This window comes from Ostrinia nubilalis, chromosome 25, assembly GCF_963855985.1.
Source record: "Ostrinia nubilalis chromosome 25, ilOstNubi1.1, whole genome shotgun sequence".
NCBI lineage: Eukaryota > Metazoa > Arthropoda > Insecta > Lepidoptera > Crambidae > Ostrinia > Ostrinia nubilalis.
In genome coordinates, this window is record NC_087112.1 from 8,835,134 (window position 1) to 8,855,855 (window position 20,722).

Sequence of the window (20,722 nt, forward strand, 5' to 3'; positions counted from 1 at the left end):
TAGGTCTTTTCAGGGCCACATAAACACGTCAAAATAAAGCTTGACCTACCACCATTTCAGAATCTGAATTTGACATGGATAAAAAGCATGATGGTCGTTGGAGGCCTTTGTCCAGCTATGGACGTCCTTTGATTTAAAGGAGATTTTATACCACTTTCTAATTTCGAAAAAGGTCAAAGCTTGAAAAAAGTCAAATGTTTTGAGAAACGAGTTTAACGGTTTAGCCCAATGTTTAGCCAAGTTCACATGAAAACCACTGTACTGTACTCGACCAAAGTGCGAACGGTTTTTTGGTCAGTAGCGAGTAGTTTAATTCTCTGTTTAGTCGTTTCGCTCTCGGTAGAGCGGTCGGAATCACATTGAGGCGTTCATGTCGGTCGCAGAGGCAGATACAGCTCTCCGCACGATCTCCCGCCATCTCTCCCTGTTGGCAGACTGCCTGGTGCAGTCAGATACGCGGTTTTCCACTGCGCAGTTACTAAAGGCGGGGCACATAGCTCGTAGAGACGATGGCCGTTGGGGCAGAAAGTTCTCGAGTGGCGACCACGGGCTGGAAGACGTAGCGTGATCAGGCCTCCTACTAGGTGGACCGACGATCTGGTAAAGGTCGCAGGAAGAGCCTGGATGCGGGCAGCGCAGGACCGAGCATTTTGGAAAACCTTGGGGGAGGCCTTTATCCAGCAGTGGACCTCATTTGGCTGAATCGAACGAACGAATGAACGAGTTACTAAAGGCGAGTTACTCTACTAAATTGCTCAACTAGTCCGAACAAGGCTTAAGTTAGTAAATTAGGGCAAACGCGTAGTTCAAACGAACGCCGGAACAGTTCTCATTCGCTGGACGAATGGAGAAAACTGGTATAAATGAATTAAGATTTTAACTCGCTGCGGGCGCAACTTTTATAAATTACCGCCATTTGTATAGCTGGGAGTAGAGTAGGGATGATCTGTTGCATCTAAATATCGATAACAATCTTGGGGTACGTTCGACAATATAGGAAAATAGGAATAGTGTTGGTGGTAAAAAATCCGTTCTCCTAACCTAAGGATTAATTATATTTTACCATCGTACCTACTTGTTTGCGAATTCATAATCGTGTCTTAATCACATTAAATCACTATACTATAAATAAAGGGATTGATAGGACCTAGGAGAAGGATAGATAGATAAAATTATACAGCCGGTTTCTGAATTAGGATTTTTTAAGCTTTTAAGAATGCTCTTTTTCTACTTAAATATGATTTATGTAAGCCTATTTTCGTTTCTGAATTGAATTAGGTGAAATACTTATTAAGTGCATTAAAAATGTTATTTCCCAAATTAGAAGCATGAAAACTACAATGATGTAGCAAAGAAATAAGTGGCAGAAGCTACTGAATTATTTTTGTGGCAACTAATGAAGTTATGAGAGCAGTTTTATCGTAGGTATATCGATATCGTAATCATCGATAAAGTAATCGTTTCCCATCCCTAGGGCATCTTTGCTTTAGTTTGCGCCGGACTCGAATGCGGGCTGATGTTTAGCGATGGTTTAGGAATAATGAATGAGGGAGTTTAAAAATGCTGTAAAATAAAAGATATACTATTTAATACGTACACAAAACGTAAATAGATGCTTTGTTATTATTACCAACTTATCCGATGTAGACGATGTAGTAGTACCAATTTTATAAGCAGTGCACGCACTTTTGCTGGCAATCGAACCTAGGACCGAATCGACAAGGAAACTTGTCGGTCGATCGCGTAAGGGGACTTTGTTTTATTGGTTTTACTATGACTTTTTTATGCTCATGAGCTCATCAACACTATGTATTTAGTTACTATTAAATGCGAAAGTCTTTGGGGGAGGCCTATGTTCAGCAGTGGACGTCCTGTGGCTGAAATGATGATGATAATGATGAAACGCTAAAGTACGTCTGGTCAGTTTTGTATTCATTGGACCAATTTCAGTAAGTTTAAGACCCCATATGGTTATATTTTTAAATTAAAGGGAATTAAATGAATTATTTATTTATTTATAAATGAAGGTTTGTAGAGTTTTATTTGTCTTAGTTAACTAGGTAAGTACTAAATATAATGTATTTTAAACAATTTTAGAGTTCGACGTAGGCCGCCATGTTGGCTATCCCGCACCTGTTGTGGCCGCGGCGGATTCTGTAAAGATATACTTATTTATTCGACAATTTTATCTATTATTTTTACATACATATTGTACATAAATATAAATATACTTTTTGGTAAATTTATTTATTTCGACGTTCATAAGTGCCAAATATTGGTCAAAATTGAATTTAGATTAATAATTTTGATGTTAATTTGCATATTTTTTATGTGGTTATAGTTAGGTAAACCGTAGATAATTATTTGGTGTAAAGTCAGGTGGCAATTCTTATTGGCGCTAAAATAGAGAAACACGGGTCTCAAAGTAACATTTTTATGAGTTACATGTACACGGCTTGACGTTTCGGCTGCTATTCTGCGTGGTCACAAGCAGACTGGCGGCTCGCGGCGTCATGTAAAAAATGTCGCGTTAAGACCCGTGTTTCTCTATTTTAGTTGAAATGGAACGCGAAAGTTTAAAATCTTATTACAAACCTATACCTACGCTACGTGATACGTCCTGTACCTCTAGCATGAACAACTTTCGTCTTCGAATCGTTTGCGTATTCGACAAAATTCGATACTCAACCTTCGAATTAACCGAAAACGTGACAATTTTGATTCTCAAAATAAGTTTCGTGCAACCATTTCTCATACTAAGTTCACTTTACGACACGTTCACAAGGGCATTCGAATACGCAAACGATTCGAACTCGAAAGTTTTTCGTGCTAGCCGTACTGCGCTGCCCGCATCTAGGTACATTTTGCATTATTACGTTATTATTAACTGTGGTTAAACACAAATCGACTCTGGAATCGCCAGGAGACCAACTCTAACCACTGATCCATGTCCGCCCGCGCCTGTTGCTCCCGGGACGATAAGCGGATCAGAGTCCCGGGACCGGGATACGGGATTACATACGTATTAGTGTAGGGACTTAGAGGCTGGCATGCTAACTAGTGCTGCTAATGGATTTTAATTTGTGTGTTCTAATTATGGGCGATATGTAAAAAAAGAAACAGTAGAGCTTGCAAGCACATGTCAGGAATCTAGCTTTTAATTCAATTGAATAAATAACTGTCTATTAACATTTTCTTGGTTTTGAAAAACGGACTTATTAAACCAAAAGTTACTTAGCTCTACTTTTAGTATTGCAGATATTAAAGAAGAAAGAATAGCATTTCATGCATTAATATACTCGGATGTTAAAATGTGGCTTACTCGTAGCGGACTGTAAATTGAAACAAAACAAAATTGTTGTGAATCTTGAGGAATTGCAGATTTGATGTTCAGGAGTTGTGGATTACATTAAAGATTTCGATTCGGTGCATTATTATTCATTTATCATTAGCACGCCACAATTGGCGTAGCAAACGTCATGGTCTAAAATTGAAACTGAATTGATTTTTATTTGGAAAAGCGTGAGCAGTTTCCTGAAAATTTATAAATAAGGCGAAAATAAGAAGCAGTCAAAAGTCTGCAAATAAGTCGAACTAACCTCATGTACCCATCTTCCCCCCACCGTCTTCCCCACCAGTTAAGCAAGATCCAGTACTGCTGGGTGTAGCCCACCAGCAACATGGCGTGGTTGAGGGGCCAGGAGAAGCAGAACGGATCGTCGTAGATGCCACTCCTGGTAGACCAAACTAAGAAGCTGTCAGAAGACTGCAAATAATTAGTAAAATAAGTCAAACTAACCTCATGTACCCATCTTGCCCCCACCGTCGTCCCCACCAGTTCAGCAGGATCCAGTACTGCTGGGTGTAGCCCACCAGCAACATCGCGTGGTTGAGGTGCCAGGAGAAGCAGAACGGATCGTCGTAAATGCCACTCCTGGTAGACCAAACTAAGAAGCTGTCAGAAGACTGCAAATAATTAGTAAAATAAGTCAAACTTACCTCATGTACCCATCTTCTCCCCACCGTCTTCCCCACCAGTTCAGCAGGATCCAGTATTGCTGGGTGTATCCTACCAGCAACATAGCGTGGTTGAGGTGCCAGGGGAAGCAGAACGGATCGTCGTAGATGCCACTCCTGGTAGAAAAGTAGATGGTTTTTCTTTAAGCAATAAAGGTGAGAAGAAAGTCATGAAGAAATTCGTCCAGTAGGTCTAGGATGCGTGCCGCGATAAGCTTTTATCGATGTTATAAGTCCATAAATTTGTCGTCTAAAATCTTTGATAAGATTTTATCACGCCGCACATCATAGCCCGACATGGCATAATAATGGTCAGTTGCAGCGTTAAAACTGGAAACAAGTGTCTAAATATTTCTCAGCAAAGTCTTTTCTTCTCTATCTTTTGCCATCCACAAATCTTATAAAATCACTCATGGTTTCATGCAATATGCATCTCCAGAACAATGTAATTTGAATACTCTGTTTATCTGACAAAGATGACAGCAGCTAACAAAGGAGCATAAGTTTCTTCTGCCATTTCTTCTCAGTAGCAGTCGATATTCTGTCTTGAAGGAATTTGTGGTTGGGGAAGCTATATTAAGAACGAGTAAAGTGCCTGAAGAAAAGGCCTTACAAGTATACTAATAAAGAATTCTAATTCGAATCTGCAATAGGTATCTACTCGTTCCCCAATTTTTAACAGATTCTTCAGGGCATCAATCTAAACATAGCAATAATATTCTCAGTCCAAGTTCTTACCTATACAGTTGAAACGTGAAGGGTGCAGCGTTGACGGCCACAGCCAGGGGGCCGATGGTGGCCACCGCCTTCTCTATGGCACCCTCGTCTCCAGAAGGCAGCATCGCCCATCTCTTGGGCTTGGCACGGACCAGCGAGGGGCCATACTTGCAGCGACCTTTCTGGATAGGGAATGTACAACTTTGAATTCATAAGTGCCACTTGTGGTCTAAACTGAATAAATATTTTTGATTTTGATTTTGAATAATAAGTGGACAACTCGCACGCTAAGCCCTGGGCTTTATGGATAGAGGTTTAAGCTTACAACATTGCACATGCGAGCCATTAGGTATATGATTCTGACAAAGTAGAATCGGAAGAACCACTGCCATTCTTCCTGTGGATGTTGTATAAGGCGATTGAGGGACAAATATCGAGAAAATCAGATTTCCCCAACCCGCCTGATCTTCTTGGGGAGTATAGGAAAAATCGTCCATTTGTCTCGCGGATGCCTGTCTGGATAGAGATTTGAGCTAGCATATAATAGTATATTATAAGTCACGTGATTCTGTCAGAGTAGAATAAGGCCACTCCTATTCTTCTCGTGGATGTAGTAGATATGAAGGCCACTATGGGACAAGTATGCAAACATCGGGCCTCCCGAAAACTGGCCAGAACGTGAGGAGTACCTATAGGACCATTCCTACTGGTCCTGTGGATGTCGTAAGATGCTAAAGGAGAGAAATATGTTAACATCTGCGGCATCTTCTTAGCTAGGGGAGTGTAAGCTAAATCATCCACTTGCCTCTGGTAAATCGGTGTTTAGTGCTCTGGCAGTGGAGATTGGAGACGTGACTTGATGATGATATGACGGTCTCACCTTCCCAGTGTAAGGGTATCGGGTCTCGGCAATCAGGCCAGCCCTGGCCGAGTACCGCATGGCCCCCCGGAGGGACCCGCCGTTGCAGCCCATGTTGCCATCAGCGCTGCTGCAATCTACTATCTGCTGGGGACTGTTAAACCTACGTGTTAGCCTTAACTGACATCTAACTAAATAATAAATTCTGCTCTGTAGACTCGTATGAGTGTCTACTCTACTACTACTGTAACGTTACTAGATTTAACGACAAACTCCTTATGACGTCAATTTTTTTTGGCTTTTTTGGTTTATTTAACGACCACTCTTTATAACGTCGAAAAATGCTCAATCCCTTGAGTGTCATTCTTTAGAGTTTACACAATAGGGTTTACTTTACTGATTCTTTATTTGTTGATAGAACCGAATTTGTAACGTGCGGTGCCTATTAAAAATGCGAATGTTTTGAAACATGCTTATATCAATTTTCATTGGAAATCCATTCCATGAAGTATCATGGCTAAAATCAAGTGGCAGTGGGCGGGGCACATAGCTCGTAGAGCTGATGGCCGCTGGCGCAGAAAAGCCAGAAGACGTAGTGTGGGCAGGCCTCCCACTAGGACCGACGTTCTGGTGAGGGTCGCGGGAGGTGCCTGGATGCGAGCGGCGCAGGACCGGTTTTTGTGGAAAACCTTGGGGGAGGCCTTTGTTCAGCAGCAGTGTCCAGCAGTGGTAAAGTCTTTCGACTGAATCTAGATCTAAAGATCGGCTTTGTAAAACGAGCATGTAATTATGTATTCTAGCAAATAAATTATTGAATTTGAATTTGAAACTAAAGAAAAGGGTAATGTGTTTCCATCACAAGTGCCTACGCTATTGTCTTTATAGGGTAAAGTTCTTCTTACCTTAGCTCCCCCCACTCGCCGTGTTTCTTGTACAGCTGGGCCTGCAGCGCGTGCGTGACTGCGAAGGCGTAGCACGCGCCGCACTTCCACTGCTCTTCGCGCTTCGGCTTGAAGCCCTGGGCTCGCCAGTCCACCTTCAACAAACAAATGTCAAAACGTTTTTATGTGTGAGACATGTGGCAGATTACTTCATCATCGTCATCATCATCATCTCAGCCATAGGACGTCCACTGCTGAACATAGGCCTCCCCCAATGCTTTCCATGTTGCCCGGTTGGTAGCGGCCGGTAAGCAATTGCTTACCTTTTTCTATTTAAATTTTGTTTGTGTTGTAGCAAAAAAAATGTATCTTGCATCAAAGATAGGAAGGCGAATATTTTTTTCATACATCTGCAATTAATAGTGGTTCTGTCAAAAAAAATCTGAGATAAGTCAACCCGGAAAAAAGATATAAAAGAATTAAAGCCTACTGGGTCATGAAATTTAAAAAAATCACAAAACGATAACTTCTGAACTAAGTACGAAAAATCGTAGAACATACATGGGAGTCAAATCGTTAGGTCTGGTCCTCACCTATCACCTGTCTTCGGCTTGACGGAAATAAACGGTTGAAATATTCACACAATTTCGTTTCACTCCATCAAAATTTAACTTGACTAAAGCTTAATAACCAAAATGTAGTAGATAACGCAAGTGCTAAAATATCCTTCGCTCGAGTTATTTTGGAATTTAACCAAAAATACTGAAAGAGAAGTCAATAAATCGATGAAGTACTAACTCGTAAACGAGAGACGCGTATCCAAGTAAATCTCCAGTCTTCGCAAGTTACTTACGAGGTAGCCAAAAGTTAGGAATGAGAGCTCTTATTGAAATGGATAAAATAGACAGTTTTATGATCTAAAAGTTTTTGAGTGATGAAGTGTTGGTCAGGGATTAATCGTTCATAAACAAAAAAGTTATTAAATATTTCGTTATTGTTTGTTTTCTTCGCCTTTACATATATGCTCGTGTTAGTATATACCTACTTCAGTAAGTATAGATAACATACAACCATCAGTCCGTTATATTAGGTATGTTAGGCAAACCGTATAAACAAGTAACATTTAGGTAGGTACAATTTATGGTTACCTACCTATGTAACTATGTACCAAGTGATAAAAAACATTGTAAAATGTTTATCCTACTAATATAATAAATGCGAAAGTTTGTATGAATAAATTATAAATAAATAATAAATATATCTTTGGACAATCTCACACAGCGCCATCTAGCCCCAAAGTAAGCAATTAATATGCTTGTGTTATGGGTGCTAGCTTAACGGATATACTACTTATATACTTTTTTTTTTTAAATACATACATATTATACATAGTAACACCCAGACCCGTCACAGAAATTAAAATTCATCATTTCAATTTCTGCCCGGCCGGGAATCGAACCCGGGACCTCTCGGCATAGTAGTCCGTTCTGAACCACTACACCAAACGGCCGACAAATGTCTGGATGTTATCATGTTTGTTACTCTTTCACGCAAAAACTACTGAACGGAATGATTTTTTTTAATGAAACTACAGTATTATTGTTTATGACCCAGAATAACATATAGGCACGTCATAACATAAATTAATATGACGATCTGTGACAATCTAAATTTTACGCGGGTGAAGCCGCGGGCAAAAGCTAGTTGTTAAATAATTTCACGTTGTATGTTTCGACCTCACGATTGAAGAAGTGAAGAACTCATAAAATAGTTTGTTAATTTTGTTTTCGGTAATCGTATTTTGCGACGTCCACCACCCACAAGATGGATCGACGACCTCATAAAGGTAGCAGGAAGGCGCTGGATGCAGGCCGCTACCAACAGGTCAATATGGAAAACATTGGGGGAGGCCTATGATCAGCAGTGGACGTCCTGGGGCTGAAATGATGATGATGAATGATAAATGATTGGGTACCTTTGATGGAACTTTTCTACGTGCATTCCTTACGAGGGTAGTCTTGTGCTTGTCTTCAGCGGGGTCGAACAGGGGTCCCACGTCGAACAACTTCAGAATCTTCTGGAAGTAGTCCTTTGTGTCCTGAGGTGACAGAATATTAATAATCTTAATGAATTATTAATGTTTTGACCGTTCAACACATAGCAATAAAACTCCAAGCGAGATTTCAGTAAACCGAACCAATGGCACAATGTTTCGAAAAAAAAACAACACACTTGCAAGGAAAAACAATAAAAATACTTTACTACCTACTTACTTTTTATTAACATTAATTAATTTTTCAAGTCGACGCGAATGGCGGTGTGCAGCGTTTTTTTCGCGGTCTGAGCCCGACCACAGATTATCTAACTTTGACATAAAATGAGGTTGAAGTCTAACATTAAAAAAAATTAAAACACTGTTGATTGATATTAGATTAATTTAGAGATTAAAAATTATACATTAAAATATACATACAAAGTTTATATTTATCACTCTCTTATTTGATTATTTTCACACCGATTTTCTTTAGCTCCGCAACACTTTATAAGAATAAAAAAATTGCAGGTACTAATACCACAAAACTTTCATTGTTTGATGCCAAAGCAAAAATTAAGTAGCGACCCAGGCCAGGGTGTAAAAGAAGTATAGTAACCTACCTACTAACCAAGGAGGTAACTAAGAAGATCCCAATGTAGGTAAGATAAAGAAAATGATTAACACTAATTATTACCCAGTCTCCAAACTGGTTGAGGTGGAGGGAGTACGAGGTCTCTCCAGCCAGGAACCGGCGGTTGTGCTCCGCCACCAGTCGGAGGTTGTCCCTCCAGCGTGCCAGAGCTGACTTCTCTTGGCGCCGGGATCGGTACTCCTTGTTAAAGACCGACTGGAAGACAAATTAATATGATCAGAAGATCGGAAAGGTTACTATATGGCCCGGATTCCACCAAATGTCTTCTCTGCTCTGCCACATATTTTGTGACTCTGCTTCTACATGTAAAATATTCATTCAAAACACATATCTTGTCTCCTTTCCTTATCGCTTTAGTAATAACCGGACTTATGTGATGATGTATAGTTGAGAAAGTCACAAGGGACACAAACATAAGACGTTCCAAGACCTCCAAAAAATAAAGGCAATATTTTAATACTTCAGATTTAAGTAGTTCTAATTTTTTAAGTTACTAACAAATGACATTTCAATTTATCCCACTATTAATCCTGGCTATAGGTAGGTACCTACAGAAGTGTTGGTAGAGTCCTAATCTGGTAACTACTCAGTCAAGTGTAAACTTGACTAAGGAGTTACAGTGCTGGTGACCTATTAACTCTATAGAATTATTTTCTATTATCTATCTATCTATATAAATAAAAATGAATTTATGTTCGTTAGTCTGATTATGACTCGAGAACGGCTGGGCCGATTGAGCTGATTTTGGTTTTAAAATGTTTGTCGTAGTCCAGGGTAGGTCTAAACGGTGAGCAAATACGCGCGCGATATTGTTTTTCTGTGAGAGACAAAATTCCACGCGGGCGAAGCCACGGGCGGAAAGCTAGTTTTTTAATAAATAAGGAGGTCAACTTACCTTATATTCAAGCCAGTGGCTATGTGGCAAATCGTGGTGTATTATTAAACCATTTATAATGTGCCTCTTTATATTTCTTGAAGATTTCCCACCAACACACTCACTGACATTGTAGTATTCAGGGATATCACCAAAACTTTTGTTTCTACCCACGTTTAATAACGTTCTATTGACATAATCACCTTCTTTGACACTATGAACACAATTTTTAATGTTAAAACACTTGTTTGGTTCGTATTTTGGTTTAACTATAGTTTCGTTTACAAAACTGCCGTTTACAATAGTTAATTGTAGCAATAACAATAGAAATATCATTTTGACCAGTCTTTTTATTGATCCTCAATTTGAGACTGAACCTATGACAAAGTAATTTGGCTACTGTGGTATTTAACTTTGGGTATACATTACTATGCACTGTATTTACTGCACCTAAATAATAATAAGCATTTCTGAGTAAAATGCTGACTGTCATTTACGTAACAAAATAACTGGTAAGCGAAATAAAGCAAAATGAGTTCATATCAATCAACTCTAAATAACCCTGTACTTTAATTTAATTTTGTGCATGTCGTAGGAGGATGAAATGGTTGCCTTTTAGGGTTCCGTAGTCCTGACAAGGAACCCTTATAGTTTCGATATGTCTGTCTGTAGTAAAAAATCCTTAAAAGAAAATATGAAAATTGACTTTAGATTAAGTAATTGCTTGCTTCTGAAATATATTTTGGCAACGACTGACAACTACGGAACCCTACACTGCGCGTAGCACGAAACGCACTTGGCCAATTTTTATAAATAAAACAGAGTTGTATTAGATTTCCTATTTATTTGTCAAAATTCATTCTAATAACTAATACACAACATCACTTCTCATTCCATTCTGCCAAACAAGTCAATACCTAAGAAAAACAATTGAAAAATATATTTCTATAAACAAACTGATATAGGAACAAAATGGCTACGTTTTACAAAACAATGTGTTGTAAAAATTATATACAAAATATCACAAGAAGCTATGTTAGGTTGTACGATGTATATTTGTCAACGTTAAATTGTAAACTCCGTCAGTTTATAATATAACGCGTGAGATTATAAACTAACATCATTAGATTTGTTAAGATTGTATTCTAACTACGTCAGATTATAATCTGACGGAATTCACAATTCTACGGTGACATATTCACGGGAAATATTTAATTCATAATGAGTAGCGTAATTAACATTAACTGAGATTGAATATTGACTACGCCTCAAACTTTTCTATATTCTTAGTGATACCGATCCCTACCGTTGTATAATTTAAATTAAATTAACACTTAAAGTCACAGAGATTTAAATAAATTAAAAATCTAAAACAAATCACTGCTATGTGTCACTACATTTTAAAACATAAACATAAATAGTTTATATGGATTAAATTATTTCATGTCATGATGCATTTTATACACGTGATAAAAAGTCTATAATCTATGGTGACCAGCACCTATTTGAAATATTCTAAGCTGTCACAAATTTATTGTTAATCTCATAAAGAAATAAACCATCATTTCTTATAATGAAATACCAAGATACCTACATGCAGCTCCAACCTAATCTGTTCTGTCAAGAAGTTTTCTTGGCGCCATTTTATTGTTAGTCCTATGTATGCTATGGTTACGTTTGGCGCCAAAATATATTTTTTTGCACGATACGTTTGTCATAACAGCCAGTATATTAACCCTTAACACCACTCGTGGGGGACCTAGCTCCCCCACCGCCTACTTTTTTGCAAATAAAATAATTATTTAAAATGCGACGCGGTTGCGATCCGGTGTATTCCCAGTGATGCTCGAGAGCTAGCAGGGGACGGACGTGTGCGCTGTTCACGTTTGTGGTTTGTGAGGTACATGCCGTTGCGGGACCTAAGTCCCCCACGAGTGTAGTTATGTAGGTATTTTTCCATATTAGATTTTTTATAAATTTGTATTTTTCATTGGTTTTGCTGCAATATGGCTAAAAATTTGGATCCCCAGCAGATGTGTTGACTTACCTGAAGATCTACCAACACAAGGACCTAGTCAAAATAAAAAAAAGAAAGAAATCTAGGTGTCATGTGCCCACGAAGTAAAGATAGCAATACTCCCAGAGTTTGCTCGAAATGTATGAAAAATGTCTGTCATATTCATGTGAAAATATATACCAAATGCCAGAAATAAGTTTATTTTAGATTATAATCATAATGTTGAGACTAATTATTATTGAGACTGCTAAGACATTTTTAGAATAAGATAAAAAAATATGGGCCAACTATTCCTATTGTGATTTTTCAAGTTCTTAAACTTATTGAAAAGTTTATGTTTGTTTTTGTTCATAAGTATATTGATTTATTAGAAAAAAGTTTTTTTTTGTTTTGATATTCTAATTTTCAATATTATTTGGGGTAGTGAAGAAAACACTATAAATGTAACTAGTTTTTTGGTAACTTTTTTGTTTGTAGCTAGAAATAATATTTTTTTATGTTTAAAATACGATTAAACCTGTTTTTTCACTTAAATATATGTTTTTGTTTATTTTATGAAAAATTATCCTAAGATATTTCATACTAAATTACTTAAATATTGAATACAAATAGTGGGGACTTAGGTCCCCCACGAGTGTAGATGTGTAAGCTGAAAATACCAAGTGGTGTTAAGGGTTAAAATTATTTTATTCTTGCTGCTAAAAATAAAAATAAGCAAAAACAAAAGGCAATGTAAGAGCCCGCATGTATGTTTTACATCCTTGTCATAGTATGTTATCAATAATGCATAATAATAATAATACATGAGCTAGTATTTAAAGCGAGCCTGCAGCATTTTCTACACAGCTGATTCGAATATTTATTTAATTAATGAATTATTAGTAATTACATTGACTACTAAATAAAATCTAACACATTCTGTCAACTCCTAAAAAGGCCTACGTATAAACACAATTTGAAACCACACTCATTTTTTGTATTAAATGCAACATTTATTACTTAAATGGGAAATAAATTGTCTACTTAAAACTACAGTTTAACAACTATACCTAATAATACTCTCGATTAATACCTAAATAAATTATTGAAACAAAATATCAGTTTTATTATTTTGTTCGCAATTGTCTATTTGTATTGTAGAAACTCGATTTTTTAATTCGAAACAGTATTTTAAAAAATATCTACTTACTAAAACTTTACAATAAAACAAATGTGCCTTTAAAATAGTTGTAAGAATTTAATTCTTTTTTTTATTTTTGTGGAAATAATGTAACTGTTTCAAATTAAAATCTAGTACAAAGTTGTAGAAGAAAAAAAATAAGCAGATAAATATCAAATTAGTTAAAATACATGTGTTTTTCATTGAGCTAATGACTAGTTAGTAATATCAAGTGTCACTATCCCCTTATTAGTATAAATTAAAACAATTCCACTATTTTATATACTAAACATTCAATACATAAAACAGTGTCATAGTTTTAATTTTTTTTTACAAATAAGGAGGTGTTTTTAAACTTATCGATATTTATCATGCACATCACTAAAGTTTACAGAACAGGAGAAAATACATCGAAAGCTGATAAAATAGATGTAATAATCATTACTAAATCAGTGTGGTTTCAAATTGTATTTTAATACAAATAATCGTTATACAAGTATTGCTTTTTATTTGACAACTACTTGACACGACGATATTAATCCAAGTTCTACAATAATTAACACGGGACTTATACGACATACTTTTTATGGCTTATCAAAACGCCACCTAACGACATCTTATACGAAATGATTTTTTAAGGGTATTAAAATGAATATTTTAAATTATTTAACAGTAACAAGTTTTTTCTTGATATTTAAGAAGAACAATAAAATTTTTATTGTTGTAAGAATAAAATATTGGCAAAAACTTAAATATTCAAAGTACTCAATGAAAATACATAATTGTTGCATTGGTAAACTAAATATTTTTTATACTAAGAAAACAGTTTAGAATTAAAAATAAATTAGTCTTTCTAAAGGAAAAAGACTAAATATAACTATCTCGAGTTCAGAGTTCAATTAAGTTTTTGCCATATTCTTGACTGTTTAAATTTAACTGGACTTTTGAATCACTGATTTACTTGAAACGTATTACGGTTCAAAATAAGTGAAAAATATTTTTGGCTGTACTGGGTTAAATGTTAAAGTAATTTATTTACTCGACAATACTGGAAAATAGATAAATAGATTAAATTTAATCACTTATTTCTATACGAATAACAATCTAAATCACAATCCACTATCGTTGACATTTATAACTAACCTCTTTTTTAAATCGGTTAAAATGGGTCAATACATTGTTTATTCATTCAGATTATGAATTTGAGCACTATGTAATTGCCACATATATTGGATTGACTGTATTAATAAGTCTAAGCTAATAATATTCACACGATATTATACCTTATATCTATATGTACAAAGCTTAATCATTCACAGCACTTGTAGAACTGGTTTTATACAAACTCCATTTTCTATTAACTTTTTAAATAGTCTGAGATTATTAAAATATATCATAAAATAGATTCTTTTGTACACTATTATTTGAAAATACGATATTCCTATCTAACGTTGTTTTCTCCAGTCGTCCTATTTTTGATGAGTAACCACAAATTGCGTAGTTTTTTTTTATCGACAGACTATCGATATATCAAGTAATATCGAATGTTGACAACACTATTGAATCGCAAAATCTAAACATTTTTGTGAAATTATTTTTGACATAGTTTTATCACTGTAAACTCAGCCGAACTAGGATGCGCGCCATGATAAAATCTTGTCGTCGATTGTAGACGACAAATGTATGGGCTTATCGTGCAAAATCGATAAAAGTTTATCACGGTTCGCATCATAGGTCTACTGACCAGATTTTTAGGCATTCCTTTACATAGATCATCAAAAACGTATCGATAGAATGTCAATAATTAAGGGTCGGCTTGACAAATAGTTAAATTAACCACTTGTCATAAAATTTACCAATTGGTCAGTTTAACTACAGATTAACTGACCCTAAGTTCACTGCTTGTTCTCAATTAAAGTTGTCGGACGATTGTCGGAGAAGGACCGAGTTCACCGCTGCCTCTGGTTCGATGCCCCGGTGAAGCTTTGGAGTTCAGTGTATGGTCTTTTGGACAGGAGTTTCGCATCTTCTTTGTTGATCAAATTGTATGCGTAGTCGCGACGCTTCCTGTATACCAGCACCCTGTAAAGAAATACAATTAAATAATAAATAAATATCCTTAGACATTTTACACTGCGCTTCTAGTCCCAAACTAAGCAAAGCTTGTACTATGGGTACTAGACAACGGATATAAACATACTTAAATACTTTTTTTTTTGTAAATACATACTTATTATACATAGAAAACACCCAGTCCAATACAAACAAATATGTTCATGCACACAAATGTTTGTACTGTGCGGGAATCGAACCCGCTACCTCCGGAATAGTAGTCCGTTCCGAACCACTACACCAAACGGCCGACACTACACTTACTAATTAAAATTATCATCATCAGGTCATTTTAGTCTCTTCTACTGAACGACGATCTTTTCTATATAAATTAATCACATTTAACAGTGATTATTTAATAATTCAACCTCAGTACTAACAAATTTCATAAAAGAGAACAACATCTTGTGTACGTGCTCGTGTACAGCCAAACTTTTGGACGTTTTGATATCATATATTAATATAATTTGGCATAATAAGTTTGGAATGTTTCTTGCATAATATTACTTTTCCATGATGCCTATAACATAATGTTTTGATTTAAAGTGAAAAATAGGTTAAGGTGCGGCGGGGGTGGCCCTTGGGCCACCCCTAAGCCGCCTATTTAGTTTTATACACACATAAATGACCTCATATTAATCACATTTACCAAATCATGCGGTTATTATTCATAATAACCGGCGATTATTCATAATTTTCACATTTATCACTTTGACCGTAACATATACATTTATATTGCAAAATAGTGCCTATTGCAACTACGTAAGATGCCAGTTCGATTGATGTGCCGTTGTCCGTACAATAAAAATGAAAATACTAGTCACTATAATAGGTAACATTGCTGATGTCACATATTATTATACTAAAAATCGTTTCAAATTCGACCAATAGATGGCGTTGTATACTTTTTAAATCGCGCTTGTAAAGTACAATCAAGTTAAAATATTTTTTCTATCTCTTGAGATGCTCAATAAAGACTTCGGTACACAATATTACATTGAAATACAAGCAAAGCCGCGGGAAAAACCTAAATGAGTACATAATAACATCGTTTTGCAGATGTCCTCCCACATAACACAGTATTTGTGAACATAACAATACCATAAAAAATAGACGCCAATCACTATCAGAAGGTTATCTTTGAATAAAGAGGATTAGCGCATCCTGTCAGCGAGATAACAATGTGTGCAGTGGCTTTAATGCTGTTTTGTCATATTTTTACATCGTTATGTACATAAAACATTATATTATTTGACAGTGGTATAGAAACTAGCCCAATTTGGCAATTTACAAGATTCAGTTTCAACGGTTTTTGAAAAAGTTTTGGATAGTTTATCTGATAGATATCTGAATGGCATGTCTATGAAACCTGTAACACTGAAAGTTGTAATTATCTGACAGATAAGTTTCTAATAAGTTATTTATCAGGGACAAGTGGTAAAGTCGCTGTTTTCCAAAAGTTCCATATTAGCACTGTTTTAACTGTAACACTGACAAAACATATTGGTTTTAAATCTTTTTAAGTTGGGGTAACAGTATAGTTTATTGTTTACACTATCTTAACCGTAAAATATACTTATGCCCGTTTACACCATCAACAAAATATTGTAAACAAAATTCCTGTTGTGTTACCATAGGGGTCACTTAAAAATTAGCGATTGATGGTGAAAACGGGCATTAAACTAATAAACGGCCATTCCTCTATAATTTTATAAAATTAATAACTATCATTATATTGATAACTGGGTATTATTAAATTAATAACACATTCCCAGCTTGTTTGAGTCCGCAAGTGGACAGATCTAGCCCGAACCTGATTATTTTACCCTATAATGTGATGAAAGCCGCCATGTACTACAAGTACTGTATAAATTAATGCCTATTTATTATACAGGGTGTGTTAGAATTAAACATTTTTTAAGAAGCATTTATTAAATAGAGCAAATGTAGTAAAGATTTTCTTTAAAAAAACTCGATCAAATCTTCACGACCGTATTCACAGTCTCACAGTGCGCGTGTACGCACAGGGTGACAAATGAACCAATCACAGAGCTCTACTCAACGCTGTGCGTTCGATTTGCTGCTTCACTTAAGCAAGCATCTTTTGTGAAAACGGGCGTCAGTTTTCCGCACAACAGTCACAACTAACAGCAGCTTATAAGGATAAAAAAGAAGTACCTATAATATTTATAATAAATTATAGTAAAAAACGTTGTTATTGTATAGGAAAACCACAAGAACCTCTTTTAATTAAAGTTCTCGGGTTTTTTGTCAGCAGGTATATTATGTCACCGTAAAATTGTAAAGTCCGTCATATTTTAATCTAACCTAACCCACTATTAGCACAGCTATTAGTTTACAATCTTACGCGTTATATTATAAACTGACTGAGTTCACAATTTCATGGTGACATATACAATCGTATACCGAACTGTAACGCAATACAAACGTGTGCAAAAACCGAAATCGTGTTCGATTCGTACTTCACAGTAAACGTTGACATTTACACAGATGGTCTGTAAACACTACAGCCATTCGAGTGTCTTTCATAGAGCCTGCAGGCGATAATTACTGGCCATAAAGATTTACAGTACCTACCATATGTATCTGTATACATGGTGTTTCACTAATTTGGAACTTATTTAAAAATCCTACGTCAGGGATCACGAACCAAATAAGGAATGAAGCAAATAAGGCTGAGTTGCACCACCTACAGTTATTAGGAACAATAACATTAACCGGTGATTTTTGTATAGAGTTTGACAGATTTTTGACGTTTGTCAAAGTTAGAGTAAGATGGTGCAACTCAGCCTACGTGTTTTCAATTGATATAATTTAGTATTAATTATTATGACGGCAGCACGTCTATGGTGTCTTAATTTTTTTTAATGGCACGTTGGTACATAAAGGTTTGTCACCCCTGGCCTACGTAGTCAAGTGGACTGTTATATGGACGAATGTTATATTGTTTACAGGCACAGGTAGAACCGTTTATTTTTTGTAGTTAAGTATAAATTTTAGAATGGCATCCTTTAAAAGCAAGGTCAAACTGTAACATTGAAGTGGTAGGATACAATCACATTTAAAATAATTGTTAAGTGCTATTGATACAGCGCGATCATCTCTACACAGTGTGCATTTAAAACATTTTTAATTTAAATAATGAAAAAAAAATACGGTAACCAAAATAATTACAAACACAATTGGCGGTCACGTTCGGAACTCCATTATATCGTATAATAGCGCATATAGTATATTATATGCACTATTATACGAGTAATTTAAATGTTTCACGACTCTATATTTCAACCAATTCTATTATAAGTTACTTCCAAACAAAGTTACATACAATACGAAATACGAATATTATTACAAAATTAATCTAATAGAGTAAAATTAATTTATCCTTTAAAATCATTCATGAGCACACGTCATTTTTTATCAAAAGTCTATTCAATATATTTCACTGCACACACAATCAAATATAATAATATAATAATCAAAATTAACAATACATTGTTACAGCCACTTATAGGTTATTTAATTTTAACAATAACTTGATGAAATTGTATAAACCCTGGTCTTGCTTATTAATAAAATAAGATTTTACAAAAATAAATCTCACAAAGACAACACCCTGTACACGCGTCGCTAATTGAATCACATAGGCTGCGCAAGCGCCGCGCAATCAGACATAGCGCTCAGTCGGCGCACGGGTCACCTGCCGTCAACAGGGCTTGCGACATTTGACGTGAGTATAGTGACGTGGTCGGCAGGGATTAAATTCAGTGACATTTTTTTTACTGTAAATGACCATTAGTGTTGTAAAACAGTAGTCGATAGAGTCTAAGTGTCAAGAAAAAAATATATAATGGAATTAGTGAATAGAAATCGTTCATTTGGTGGAAATTTAAAATAAAAGCAAATTAATCTAAAAATAAGTGTGCAAAAAGAAATTGTTAGAAATGGAAAAATAAAATTAGGATTGTGTAATGACATGATAATTAATTTTGTCCGATAACTTAAGAAATTGATAAAAAATTGTAAAAAATATTTAATAAAGACTAAATTTTATATCCTAAAAATTTCGATAAATTAGTACTAATTAAATAGAAACTTCAAAAGCAGTGTCTCAATGTAGTTCGTAACTTCTATTTTAAATTATGTTAAGTATGAAATATTATATCAAAAGTTTTAATTTATTATCAACGGAATAAATAGGAACCAATATAATTCATCAAGTTATCATTATTATTATCAATTCTTTTTGAAAGATTTTTGTTCCTAAACCGAAACTGCGGGGAAAAGTCAAGCACATATTATAAAAAAACCCGATCGATGCAATTATAGTAATTATTAGTCAATTAATTGTAATACACACACAAATGTTATTATTCGAATCACTCAATAAAGAGTAATTACTGTCGGTGTTAATAACTTAATTAATAAATACACAAAAAAATAATATTGAGCGTTACTCGTAATAGTAGATTTTTGGATAAAAACATAATCAAAACGGATACATAATTTTTTTCTTCGGTAACAAATTCGATTTCTATTACATTATTATTTCGATTTCAATATTAAGTCATGTTTTTTCCGAAATAATTATGTAAAGTTCTTTAAATTTTAATTATTATTGTTGTTTTATTGTTTCAGGTGCATGCGCATAATAACTACGTATTTACTTTTAACTTGGTAACGTATTTTTCCACTGTTTTTCAAATAAATACTCAACTATTTTGCGTTTCATTTTACACCGCATACTTACATTAATGTAATTTTATTATGAAAAAACATTAGTTCACATTTTAAAATATTTAAAAGTAATAAGTAACGACTTTAGTTGCAAACAAATTACATAATTATCACTATACTCGTAAATTCACTTCTTTAAATTGTTTGCAATCTTATTTGTAACGACTATCTCAAAATACACTTTTCCTCTCTGTAAATAATAGAGCAGTAACAATATGTTTACAAAGTCTGAAAATAATATTATTTACTTGTAAGTAGGGTGACCAACATTTCAAAAAACACGAAACAAATTGTCAAAACGTCACTACTTTATAAAGTTAAGAATATTTACAAATTGACACTTAAGTTTACCTATATCCATAGGAATGGTAACAACTTTTTTTGACTACGAAAAGTATGACTGCTAGATATGGGGTTAGCACAGAAACGGACAGAATCTTAATAGATTTTTCGTCTAAATATTGAACATACACAAAAGGTAATATCACGATTTTGCACATTCTAATTCACTGTAAAAGAGCTGAAAACAATACCTCTGAAGGTTGGCACCATTTTTCACAATCACGTTACAGTCTGGTGACGATTTTATATTTGTTGGGCTAATGTAGCCTCTAAGGCAATATAATTAGAAGCTAATGTGG

The 20,722-nt window shown here is 35.1% G+C and overlaps 2 protein-coding genes and 1 long non-coding RNA gene across 6 annotated transcripts in view; 1 reads left to right on the top strand and 2 right to left on the bottom strand.

Annotated features, from left to right (window-relative positions):
• Positions 1-2,093: 2,093 nt before the first annotated feature.
• LOC135084106 (procathepsin L-like) lies at positions 2,094-14,562 on the bottom strand. The gene is made up of 9 exons (XM_063978850.1): positions 14,558-14,562; positions 10,057-10,249; positions 9,204-9,356; positions 8,450-8,572; positions 6,496-6,629; positions 5,615-5,747; positions 4,756-4,916; positions 4,000-4,134; positions 2,094-2,154 (listed from the first exon to the last, which is right to left on the bottom strand). Exons 1-9 carry the CDS (start codon positions 14,560-14,562, stop codon positions 2,094-2,096), a joined length of 1,098 nt encoding a protein of 365 aa, XP_063834920.1.
• Positions 13,667-20,722, bottom strand: part of LOC135084245 (trehalase) — a 67,857-nt gene continuing 60,801 nt past the window's right edge. For all 4 annotated transcript variants that reach the window (XM_063979013.1, XM_063979014.1, XM_063979012.1 and 1 more), the window contains one exon: positions 13,667-15,293. In XM_063979013.1, coding sequence (XP_063835083.1) covers positions 15,161-15,293 — 133 coding nt within the window. In that variant the 3' untranslated portion in view covers positions 13,667-15,160. The remainder of the gene's footprint in view (positions 15,294-20,722) is intronic.
• On the top strand, positions 18,954-20,063 carry LOC135084202 (uncharacterized). Its single transcript, XR_010259787.1, has 2 exons — positions 18,954-19,074; positions 19,983-20,063. It is a non-coding gene; the product is annotated as an uncharacterized LOC135084202 (long non-coding RNA).